The 13,192-nt window shown below is 39.8% G+C and overlaps 1 protein-coding gene across 1 annotated transcript in view; it reads right to left on the bottom strand.

Annotated features, from left to right (window-relative positions):
* Positions 1 to 12,912, bottom strand: part of spon1b (spondin 1b) — an 85,570-nt gene extending 72,658 nt beyond the window's left edge. Inside the window, exons 1-2 of the mRNA XM_067501381.1 lie at positions 12,273 to 12,912; positions 11,485 to 11,591 (exon numbers count right to left, since the gene is read on the bottom strand). Coding sequence (XP_067357482.1) covers positions 11,485 to 11,591; positions 12,273 to 12,498 — 333 coding nt within the window. The 5' untranslated portion in view covers positions 12,499 to 12,912. The remainder of the gene's footprint in view (positions 1 to 11,484; positions 11,592 to 12,272) is intronic.
* Between the last annotated feature and the right edge of the window lie 280 nt (positions 12,913 to 13,192).

Below are 13,192 nucleotides of genomic sequence, written 5' to 3'. Positions count from 1 at the left end.
AACGCACCTCGCCTGAAACGCCCCCACACAAAGGGAAATGATCCAGCTACAGTCCAGTTAAAACAACAACGAACAGAACATCTATTCCAACTACTCCTGAGTTACAGAAACATATTCAGTCAGCTGTTTGATTAGCTTGCTCATTAACATCGATAACACAGCATTCGATCACAAAACACTATCAGAGTCATATGATAAGTCAGTACGCAGTTACTGTAAGAGGCCTCCAATTTTGTTACACCAATCCCCTCCGATTCACACCCCCACCATGTTCTGCACAGGGACGTCTTGTTTACGGTGTTGCTCCTGTTCTCAGTCACTATATTATTTCAAATGGCTTTTGAGATTACAATTTAAAAACAAATTTTGGCGAGTCAGGGCCTGCAAGGTAGTATGTGAAAAATGGTAAATGATCTGCACATATACAGAACTTTTCTAGCTTATTGGTACCCAAATCACTTTTCACAGGTTCTCGGTCACTCATTCGCACACCCCTACACTCACCACTGAGTTGGGGTACAGTGTCTTGTGCTTGGACACTCTGACATGTGACTGGGGGAACCACGGATCAAAATAAACAACTTTGGGGTCAGTGGATGGCTGCTCTTCCTCCTGAGCCACAGTCACCCCAATTGCACAGCTGTTATATATACATATACATCACTCCCTACATCTCCCTAGGTCCTAAACTTTAAAATAGCTGCTTAATTTAAGACAGGAAAGTGCACAAAAACCTAGGTCCTAAGCCAAGTCTGGATTCCTAAACTAGATTGTCAAGTCACAGATTAGATGCAAAATTTAAATAACAAGTCATATATTCTACTTTACATAATAAATCTGTCTAGAATTTCCAAGTCAACAAAGTGTCAGGCCAAAACATTCAAATACAAAAAAAAACCCTGACAAAGATAAGTCTTTCTCTGAGTTGCTAAATGCTTCTTTACATTTAAATAGTTATTAAAGACAGATCCTGGCAGTCCTAACCTGGCACAAGTAGCATTCAAAACAGGAGGTGAAAAAGGAAAGTCCCAGGGCTGAAACATTATTTTTAAAGTCATTGAATACAAGTCCAAACTGAAAACTGGCAAATCCCAAATCAAGAGAGACCAATAAGGGAGATCCCACATCCATCCACCATTGCTATTAAATACATTAGAGACAGATTAGTCTTAAGTGAAGTTACAAATCAAGGGAGTCATGTCAGGACAGATACGTCTAGTTCTTCAAGTCACGGGAACAAAGTGCAAATCTGAAGAACAGCGAATCCCAATTTGTATTCAAACAGTCCGGAGGAAGACATATTCGTTTTCAAAGCAATCATTACAAGTGAGTGAGGGTTGGAAGGACAGAAAGAAAGAGAGATAGACTGACAGAGGAGGACAGAGAGGAAATGTGGGAAGACTGGCAAAGGAACGTTTGTTTTCACTGCAGAGACTGGCATGTCTGTGTATCTCCACGGTTTGTCTATCTCAATCTCTCTCTCCCAGCCTTTCGTTCTCTGTTGAGACGGTAAACACAGATGCTTCAGAGTGCCTGCACAAGCAAACGCAGAGTCCTGTTCAAACACACATACACACACACACACACACACACACACTATTACTACGCACACAAAGAGACAGAGTAGGAGACAGACAAAGCAAACTCAGGCTTGAACAGACACCCAGAATCCCTGAAGCAAACTGACAATAAGAGTGACATTAGTGAGTGTGTGGGTGTGTTGGGAGATGTGCACACACACATCACAGGTTTGTAATTAAATGCAAAGCAGTTACAAAGGAGTGAATACAGTCAAAACCTTTGGGACTTGATTGCAGAGATGAAACTTTTCACGGGCAAAGAGACAGACAGACAGATTGAAATGTCACATCAACACTTGAAGATGAGCTTATTTCAGAAAATAACAAAGTTCTCTTGTCTTGATGAAGAGCTTGGAGGCACCGACATTTTGCCTTGAGCTTTCCATCAATCAAAGCCATACTATTACTGCAGAATACCGCTGAGATCTTGGGGCTATCACCAATATTGCATCATATTACATTTTGTGTCTGAGCTACCCAACCAAGGCAGCAGTGTCACATATCCAAGCAGCTACTCTGTAAAAAAGCCAAAGCTGTGTGTATGTGTGTAGGTTTATTTCCTAGCAAATGGAGCCAATTCTGTGGCTTTTGGCATTCAATTACACAAAACAACATTGGAGAAGAGGGAGCACATTGTCCGTTGAGTCTATTTAAGTGTTAGATATAAAAATAGGCTCTTTTTAAAAATGCACTTTCTGCTATTATATCCACATTTTAATGCTATAATACCTCATGGAGGGCAAATACAGCCAAAAAACAAACAAACAAAAAAAAAACCCCACTACTGGACCACCTTAGTCTATTTGTAAAAGAAAGCTTAAATGATTTCTTTCCTGCCTTTCTATCTGTCATGTCCTTTTCTCATTGCTGTTTTTTGAAAGCCTCGGTGTTATCGGAGGTATGGCATGAAAAGCTCTGATAACAACAGACAAGTCTGTCACCTTGACTTAAGAACACAGTCGAGGACCAGACACAATGATTTAAAATGCAATGTGGTGGGTTTAAAGACTTTCCATGGCACAGGCTACACATTTATGAGCACTGGGGATTCAGTTTTTGACCAGAGGTGTGTTTTTACTTTCTGAACTTGAATCATCCAGTAATCAGAGTTTCCTGGCAGATGCAGCATGATTATATATTTACTTTAAAGTAAAGCAGATATGAATTAACACAAACATGCACAATTCTCTATCAATACCTGAAATCATGGTGTTATTCTCTCTAGTCTTTTTAGATGACTGCTTTGAGATTCACAGCTATAACGTCTCAAGTTTCTAAACACAACTGCACATGTTCTGCCCTCTTAGCCCCGTCAATTAAGCCTAGATGGCCTTGTTTTGGATGAAGTAAAACCTCTGTCCGCTCTGTGGTATAAATCAGAAAGTAGGGAAGTAGTTTGCAGTAAGAATGTTTTATCTTGGTTATATCAACTCAGAGTGTCACTCAACAAGTATTATGTTAACAATTTAACCTCAATAGGACCTTAACCTTAAGCATGGGGCCAATATTCTTCTGAATAAGTAAACACTGTCATCATGTATGGCTTTATGTATGTGTATGTGTGCGTGTCTCTGTCCTCTCTCTTCTCATTCTTTTGACAGCTTTGTTTGTTTAGGTGATTGTCAATGGGAAATAACATGAACTAGAGCAACTCTTCCTCAGACCAAGGCTGACTCACAAAGCTGTTGAGACTCCAGCCGTCACCCTCGATCACTCTTGGCTTCCAAACAATAAACACTAGGGCAGTGACATTTTCTTTGACAACAAACACTGGAAGTTTTCTTTTGCAAGTGTTTTGGCTTGACCAGTGCTGCATATTACAGAATTTTACTCGGCAGAGTGTAACTAAGCATTTATCTGACACACTAAATAATGATGTTTTAATGCCCACATGGAAAATAATTGGCATCTTTGATGCTAAATGCTAATCTTTGTTAATGGTTTCCACACAAATCAAATTCAAAGGCAAATCTAATGTTCAATTAACAGTGATAGTGCTTCCAGCTTGATGCACGCATGCAGTTCATCAAACACAATTGGTCGGCTGTAGATCAGCTGGCAAGGCAGTTGCCTATGAACCACAGGGTCAGTGGTTCAAATCCCAGCTATGTGTCAAGTGTCCTTGGGCAAGATAATAATAATTCTTGTTCACATGTGGGAATCCAATTAGGGATCTGGACTTCATTGCAGTAGTAATTGGGACTTTACTGTTTGGGAGGCCTACACACTGTTAGTGTGAACCTGTTTTCTGCTTCTGAAGCTTAATATTGCTCATGCTAACTAATGGACCAATTATAATTAGCTGCTGTAAGAAGGTTAAAAATACTTTCTGTACAAAGGAGAAAAACCTACGTCGACGTGTTTAGATTGTCTGTGATGCAGATTATACATAATGAGCATAGATGTTTTCAATGAACACGTAGCTCACATTTTGTGCATCCATTCAAAATACTTCCAAAATGATTTGCCACCTCCCAGTGAGAACTGAGAGCCAATTAAATTCCTAGAGAATCACTGAGTGCCGTAATTGTGGCCTCTTGATGATTTGTGTATTAAATAAGCAAATAGTCAAAACAGTGTCCAAAATTACTTATGCAAACCTCAAGCATCTAAGTAAACCATCTTGTCAAGCAGTTTAAATAAAAGTTGTGTAAACTATTCAGTAGTATTACTTTAAGTTCTTTTAAGTAAACTTCTGTGAATGAGAAAACTTGGAAGGGCTCCTGCAGCATGAGAAATGAGACAGGTAATAATTACTTGAGGATCACATTTAAGTGTGATTGTAGTAGGCCTGCATATCAGCTCAACATCGTTCCAACCATAAACACATGCTGAACATCCTTTTCTTTATAGCCCTCTAAGCTCTGCTTGGCTTACATAATTGCTTCAATCTGAAACTTGTGTCTTAGCAGTGGCACTTTTAAAGTGATTGAGTTTGTTTATCCCCGGCTAAACTAAGAACCCTAGATAATCTCTGCAGGAAAAAAAAAGGAAGTTGGTATCTGATGTCTGCTCATCTCTCCCCTTATCCAAACAAACTCTGTTCGTCTCCCAGAGCAATAACACATGGCTGGCCTAGATAAATATGACCCACGTCCCACACTAATGCAAGTAGGGCTGGGAAAAACACACATGCAGACCCACACGCATACCCACATGTCCATTTGATGTGTATATATAAGCACAAAGACACACAAAGATTTCCAAGCAGACGCAGTGGACTAGTCATCTCTCACACTCACTCAAATCCAAACTCAGAGATATACTCTCTAAGGTCTAACACATTAGGACAGAAGTCCTTTATAGGTAATAACGGGGGAAAAGAGCTCATTACTGTTTAAGAAAAAAAAACAAAAAAAACAATGAGCAGTCACCCTCCGCTGTGGTGTTTGAGTGTAGCAGCATGCGGGCACATTCCAGGACAGCTGCCAGAAACAACCGCGTACCAGCGGCGAGGAGAGAGAACAGCCACACAGTGAACCACAACTGTGTTCATTTGGCTCCTGTTCCCCTGCACAACAACAATCATGACATTGCAAAACTAGCCACATAATTAACTTGTGGGAAGTATACTGTCAAGAATATGAATCATTTTATAAACTTCATTTCACATAAGCATTATTATGTAAAGCTCTGTGATAAAGAGTAGCCGAGTTTGATGGATTGAGGTCATTTAGATAAAAAGCCAGACTGACTGTCATGCTGTATCTTCTCTTTTCCATCCGCTAATATAACTGGGACACAAAGGATGCTGTGTTTAATAAATGAGATAATTCTAAAAGTAATTTCTGATCCTACATGAACCCAAAGTAAATGTTTTATTTCGATAAAACTGCATTCTTATACCACAACATTATGCAGCGCGCTGCTGTTTTTGTACAGCCTTTTTAGAACTTTTCAGAACCATATATTCTTTTTATACTTGACAGTATTTTGACAGCAGCTTATCTCCAGAGGCCTTAATCATTTTCCACATGTGGATAAAAGTGTCAATTACAACTGTCAATTACACAACAAAAAAGTGTCTGATGGATTTGCCAATATGTATTAAACAGATTGCAAAGCCAGATTGTCAAATTTAATTTTGTTCAAGCTTAGCCCACACTGTTCCAGTTTCTGCTCGCTGCCTACTCTCTGGTCTCAGCATCACACCAGACTCTGCTGGGACTCTGAGGTTAAAACTTTGAGGCTGTTTATTGTGGCGGGACCAGAAATCAAATAAAGCAGAGTGATGTTGCGAGACAATGTTTTGCCTTGTTCACAGGAGGACAGCTCCCCATGGTATAGCCTACCATGCTTATATGCTTATTTATTAGGCATGTTATTTATTGGGTAATACATGTATTACAATGTGATGTCATATGCTTACAAGGTAGCATATAGCAAAGCTACTGTATACAACATATAGAATATTATGTATGCATATCATTTGCGGTAGAAATTGTACCCTTACCACTTAGTCCTAATTCTCTGTTTTTAGCGTTCACATGTAAGGTTGGGATTTCCTGACATAGCCCTTTAAACTGAGGGTTTTTAGAAGCAGATTCAAAACTGACAGGTATGATTACCCAGGATGCCTTACAAATTGGCAACATCGACAAGAAACCTATTTTTGTTAGAATTATACAATGTTAACAAACACACAGAATGATGTAACATATTAATTGTACCATTAAGTATTTCTAGTCTGGCTGGATTCCAAATCAGATTGTGGATTGTGGTTGTGATTATGATTGTTGTAGTTGATATATTTATATATTTTAGCCTAATCACCCACAGTTAAATCCCTCTGTCTCTCGTTTGTTTTTTAGAATGGAATTGGGGAAAGGCAGGTACAACTCACTAGCCACTCTGTGCTTTACATTTCTTTTAGGAGGTGAAAAAGGAAAAATATTGCTAGAAATAAAACAAGAGTGATGACTTGGTAGCCCTCCTGTATAATGTAACCTATCATGTTGCTTCATCTTACACAAAATAGTTAATGATGTAATCATAAAATAATGAGGGATTGTTTGATAGGTGGGCTGTGTCACTTTAGAGTGCACAATAATGTTTAAGTGATCAGCAGCGCATGAGTACTTACTTTGTGCTCTCGAACCAGGCTTGATCATAGTGTAAAAATGTGGCCATTACTGTATGTCAACTCCCAGATATTTATTAACTAATTAGTACCTCATGATTCATGAGGTAATAATTGCAATAATCTACAAAGTTTGTTCTCTAGCAACTCATCTGTTTTACAGTCCTGCCATCAGGGAATAACAACTCATCAACTATCTGGTCAAATCGCTCCTTAATTGTTGCTTAGTTAATGAAGCACAATGTTGTAAACCATATTGTAAAGTGTTAGCATCTCTTTTTTCATCCAACAAACGTGGATGAAAAAACTGCAACTCATAACTGCTGGCATGAAGAACATCTAGAAGTTGTTACACACAACACAATTGAAGTAATACTTGAGATGTGCCGACAAATCAAGCTCTATTCAAACAGTGCCTAAAGTTATTGTGTCCTGATAAATGTAAATCTTAAATGGTAATAGTCAACTTCTATAAAACTTTACAATACTGCTTTTTATGCACACAGCTGCCATCCAAGGTGCTTGAATCACTGACCCTGTGGTCACACTGAGCTACATGGTTTGTTAATCCGTAATTCAAACTGAGAAAGTGTTGTTAGATTTTGTTCTTTATTCAGGAAATACAGAAATACAAATTTTACTACTTTATTGTATGATAATCTATTCTTTAATTAGATAATCAGATGTTTAAAAAAATATTTTTAATTTCTAAACATTTTGTACCTAATAACAGAATGTCCAATAGATCGATTAGATACAAATTTATTTGATAGTTTAATAAAATATTCTCATATTTCACAGCATGCATTTTATGAACGTTTAAATTCCCAAGAACTTTATTTTTAATTAACAAAATTACAGTCAGGAGGAGTCAGGAGTTTTTGTGATCAAAAATAATACAATGTTAAGCATGAAAATATAGGTCTGCACTGCAGACAAAGAGTAATGTCAACAAATAAAGACCTTGGTTGTGTTCAAACAGCTGGCAGTACAGCAACTCTATCATAAGGTTGTCTTTTTATTAGGATTATTAAAATTGTTTTGTTGGCACCAACTTGGAATAAATAAAAATACTAATCTGAATAATCACTAAGTCTCATTGTAAGAAATTAAGTCGTCAATAAACTTTTAGGAAATGTTGCTGAAGTTTGTTGGATTGAAATTTTAGGTTTTCTCAACTTTTTGCCGTGTTGTTTGTGAAAAACTCTTCAATCTTTGCCTACAACATTTTTCCCCCTGTGGCTGTTATTTGTTTTTTCCTTCTGTAAAGTTTTTTGCATACATGCAAAGACTGTTCACTATACAGAATTTTTGTTTGGGAAAGTTGAGAGTAGACCCAGAGGCAATGCTACTGTGAGATGCTGAGGTCAAACCATAGCCGTATGAAGCAAAAAATCGCAAGAGGAACAAAATTAATGAATAAATGGATGAACAAATGCATAACCAACTGAAAGGATTCACTCTCAGAAAGATGTTTTGGAAACCCAGTACACAATTGGTGCAGTTGCACTTGTAAAACACAGTAATTTAGATATGGACTAAACAACAAACTTGTGGTCCCATTTAGAGGAGTACAGCCTGAATAAAACACAAGCTGTTATACTACTCGTGTAGACACTGACAGAATTGAAAACTGAAGCATGTCTTTTGTGTTTGAATATGAAACATGAAAATAAACCTATTAACATAAGCTACTATTGAGCAGGAAGACTGACATTGAATCAATAAATTACCCTGAATGCACTCAAAGAGCCAACGCATCTGCCAAGACTGCACGATCCTCTATGTTCAGTTTTAGAAAATGTTTACAAATTGTGAAACCAGCATCTGAATTTGGAATTTATAATTGTTCCTATGGGAAATAAGGATCACGGGAAACACATGGCATATTTTTCCACTCAAGTAAGTTCAGTGGTGTTAGAAAGCTGCCAAAATGTTTAACAATGCTCATGCTGCACTTTACAATGCAATCCAACTTTTAAAACAACAAAGTGCGTAAACCAGCTGACTACCAAACAACTGGAACTGAAAACATGTTTGGGAAGGACCTATTAACTCTCTTTTGATGGCTCTGCCCCTCTTTCCAAAGAAGGAATACTATGACTAAGGCAGTGTGACTATAATTTTGTAGCAACAGTTTAAATAAGTCTATTCCTGTTTCACAAAGCTGAGCACACAAAGAAATATTTTTTCCAGATTGATTGGAAAGAATCTGACTAGCCTTTGGGGTGGAACAATAAGAGGCTATTTCATCCGAAATCAGTGGTTAACCTCAAGGAATTGTTGTAACTTTGAAAGCTCCTGGCTGGATTTACCTTCAAGGGGCTGTTAATGTTTCATACGAGTCAAGACTAAACATTTCGGGAATTTTTGCACAGCCCACCTTGGCCCTCATTTTTAACAGTGTAGTCCCATTCTGCGTGAAAATGTCCCCAAACACTGTAAAACTCAGGAACAGTTATGATCAAGACACTGTCCGGTATCTATGTGTAACTCAAGTTTGTATTAAGATCAGTTTAAAAAATCCTGAGATTTTCCTTTAACCACTGCTCCCGTGGTTGAATAGGAGGAAAGGGCATTCCAGGTAAGGGGAGGGTGATTCTGTTACAGATGTTGACCATGGTTGTGGAGTGGGTGTAATGTTACAGTGTCCAGATATAGGATTTAGACGCCCACAAACATAAAATCTCAGTAATATAGTCCTAAACCAAGGTTATAATGCTCGGTTATTGCTGAATCTGTTTGTGAGGAGTGTTGGTTTATTTTGTGGAGGCTGCTTTATATCATATGTATTATATTAATAATGTAACATTTATATCAAAGATAATAACACTGTGACAGTGTAAAACTATTGGCGAGATATCCTTTGATTTCTTTCTTGTAAACTAGCATAAGTTCTGTATCGTGAGAGTCTATGAAAAAGCTCATTTTAACCATGTAAGAAGCATGACTGCGCTACTTTGGTCAAGTCTGCATTATTTCAACATCTAACATTGCCATGACATTCACAGACGGTAAAAGGTTAATGCTGGTGACTTTGGTGATCTCCTGACTCGTCTTGCAGTGCCACTAGGAAGTTCCGTTTTTTAAAGCCCTTGTTCCCCCTGACCTTGCCAGTCAAAATTTGAGTTTGGCTGATATTTTGATTTATGGACAAAATGTAGCCTTCTTGAGGACTTAAGTCCAGTTTGAAACAACTTTATATTATCATTGTAACCATGTGCCTTTTGCGTGTGTGACATTAAACAGGCTACAGGACATCATCTGAAGTATGGGATGCAATATATCTTGCATATATGTTCAAGTGTAAAATATCGTGAATTTTTATTATCATCATTGAGCATATGGACATATTGCACATACTGTATATGCTGCAATTAAAGGTTTTTCTGCATTTAACACATCCCCCTGGGGAGAGTAGTGGGCAGAAACCGGGGGCACCAGGGAAGCTAGCACCTGGTGGGTTGCTTGGGATTTGATCCTGCAGACTTCTGCATCCCATCCTGCTGCTCTACCCTGCTGGAGTCAGACGCGCTACTGTTGCACCACAGAGTCAATGCTTATGCAAATAATATGCAACTTTTGACTCAAAATCAAACCACTAAGGGTGTCAAATACTGATGCTGTATCAAAGCTCATGGCGTCTCAGGTCCCCTTTATTGCCAGCAAGTGGCACACAGGGTTTGACTTTCTCTGACTGGTCAGAAGTTGGAGGGTCTCTCAAAACCCCTATAGAAGTGAATATATCTGCACTGGATAGGCAGGAGGCTTTGACAGCCTGTCTCATGTTTAGGATGAAAAATAGTGTTGGGGTACCACCATTTTGGTGCCATTATGAGGGATAGCAGGCACCATTATGGTAGGCCATTAAACTTCACACCATTAAACAAACACCCCTTAAGAATTGTCACAGGACAGAATTTCTCCTGACCGATACAGCAGTATGGTCACACAAAGCTGAACCTACTGATGAACAATCATCCCTTTATCAATGGAAAACAAAGCGATAAAAAGGGACATAAAAAGGCAAAAAAGTAGGAGTGTAGGATAGGAGAGCTGGCAAACACAGAGGAATAAAAAGGCATATCATAATAAGTTAAACGTGTTTCGTTCGCATAATGGGAAGGCAATATTACAACAAAATCTCATCAAACATTATTATTCGTATCAAAGTCGGTGCTCTGCTGTAACAAAGAAGCAAATCTTTCTGAGTCCGCTCTTTAAATGAAAGCATCCTGCTGCTTTGTTTGGTGAGAGCCTGGTTAGGATCAGTGGAAAAACAGCTAAAGATGTGTCTTCCTGTTTACACTGAACGGGAGGTAATTGAGGAAGTCTGGCTCTCACCTCAGGAGCTCTCTGCTGCTCAGTGGGAGCTGTGTTAGTACTGAACCAAACATCTCACATCTACCTCCTGTTTTCTCTCTAACCTCTCTCTGTTTATCTCGTTTCTCTTTGTCCTCCGCTGCCTTCTTCGTCCCTCTCTCCTCCCTCCGCTGGAGGAAATATCTGCTACTTAGCACAGAGGATGCCGTCTCTGCCTCATTCAGGAAGAGCTGCGGCAAAGAGGCAACTACATTTTCTTTTCTTCTCCCCCACAACAGGAGAGCTCAGTTTCCTTGCTTTATTCAGGAGAGCTGTGCTGCATCTGTCAGCAACACCTCCTTTAACCTTCGAATCAGAAGACAGCAGGGAGAGGCAAAGTCTACTCCCTTCTGCATTAAAACATGCAAATGAGTTCATCTTTTGCAAACGTTCCCAGAAAGCTCAGAGCACATTCAGTATGCAGAGGTCTTTTCCTCTTATTTAACACCTGCTTATCCATACCTGGAACTGGCCGGTGTAGTCATCGTCTGCGGTGCCCTCTCTGCCCTCCTTTAGTGCGATAAGCGTGAAGCCTCTGAAATAAGCAGGGCTGGTTGCCAGGAGGATCACTGTAAAAGGAGGAGAGAGTGTGTATGAAAGTGCCCAGACAGACTCAGCACACAGTGGGTTACACCACATGACACGGGGTCACCCCCGAATGCTGCTATGTGTGGGAGTTTCGGTCCTGTTTTTATTTCTGTTTTTTAAGGCCTGTATTAAAATTGTACCAAGTCAGATATCTTTACTGAGAGAGTAGAACTGGTGCATTTTAGATAAAAACTGCCTAGTTCTTACTTCAAAACTAATTAGCAACCTCTATAAGTCTTGCTGTGGACAAATACATCAGGTATATTAGGGACTTGAGTGTGTGTGTGTGTGTGTGTGTGTGTTTGTGTTTGTGTGTTTGTGTTTGTGTGTTTGTGTGTGTGCTCACAGCAAAAACAGATGAAGTGAATATAGGTCAGAACACTGTAACACTAAGTGGCCTTATCAAACCATTCTCCACGCAGGAGCCAGAGTCGGAAGAGTGTTTGGAAATGCTGGGCTCCAGGCTGCAATTACTAATCAAATGTTGCCTTATTGTGACTGTTAGTTATAATGTTAGTAGGTATGTGGAGTATGTCTACTTTGAGTATATCTTTGTGGAAATTAAATAAAGACAGAAGGCAAAATTTTTTAAATTACCATTGTTAAATCTGGCGCGGCTTTACGCACACATTGCGCACGTATACTCTGTAAACAAACTTTACCTCTGTATGTTTTGCCAGGGTCGTAGGTTTCTGGGTCCCCCTCCACTCTCAGCCTAAACTCATGGTGTCCCTCCCTCCGGGTCCCCTGGGTCTGCGCCCGGAGGATCCGCCCGCAGTACCCGTCCAACCTGCCTCCGGAGGGCTCCTCAACAAAAGCGACGGCGTTGCACACCAAACTTGAGACGAAATAGTACTGCAAAAGCAGCAGATGCAAATACATTCCCATTTCGGAACTGCAGCCCGGAGACGGGAGTACAGCGACAGTTCTCTCCAAATTAAAGACCAGAGTAGATGAGATCGGAACCTTCCAAACGAAACCCGGCCAAACTACCGTAGCGCAGTCAGTGGTAAAGGTGAAGACAAGGAGAAGGAGACGAGTCCATCCCGAAGTGGAGAGAGCGCGTCCAGGGCGCACCACGGTGAGACACGGAGAGAAACCGTAGCTGCTGCTGCTGCTGTTCCCGGATCAGTCTGATGATATAGAGTCTGGAAGCAGCGGGGGGCGGTCAAGTAGCCGAGTGCGGATGCAAGCAGCTGTCTCTTTGACTTGAGGCGAGGGAAGATCCAAAGCGAGCGCCTCACTTTAACAAAAGCTAACCATCCTCTAACCCACACACACACACATACACACAGTCACAAACACTTCCGAGGCGGTCTGTCGGATCTGTGTGTGAATCTCAAACACTGAACAGCCTCTTGGGAAAAAAGATACAATTGTGCTGCCTGCTGTTTAAATACGACACCAGAATTTATTCTATGAGCTACATGCGAGTTGAAAGACATCATCGAGTTAGATATGGACATTACCAAGTCAAAAGTGTCCACAATAAAAGTCTGGAAGTAACAGAATTCAACCGTGCGCAATCACACCGTAATGTTCCATGAATAAACGAAATTTCAACGTTTCATCAAGAATGAAA

The sequence above is a fragment of the Channa argus genome, chromosome 4 (assembly GCF_033026475.1).
Source record: "Channa argus isolate prfri chromosome 4, Channa argus male v1.0, whole genome shotgun sequence".
Classification (NCBI taxonomy): Eukaryota; Metazoa; Chordata; class Actinopteri; order Anabantiformes; family Channidae; genus Channa; species Channa argus.
Note: the sequence above shows the minus strand (reverse complement) of the source record. Positions and strands in the feature narration are given on the sequence as shown.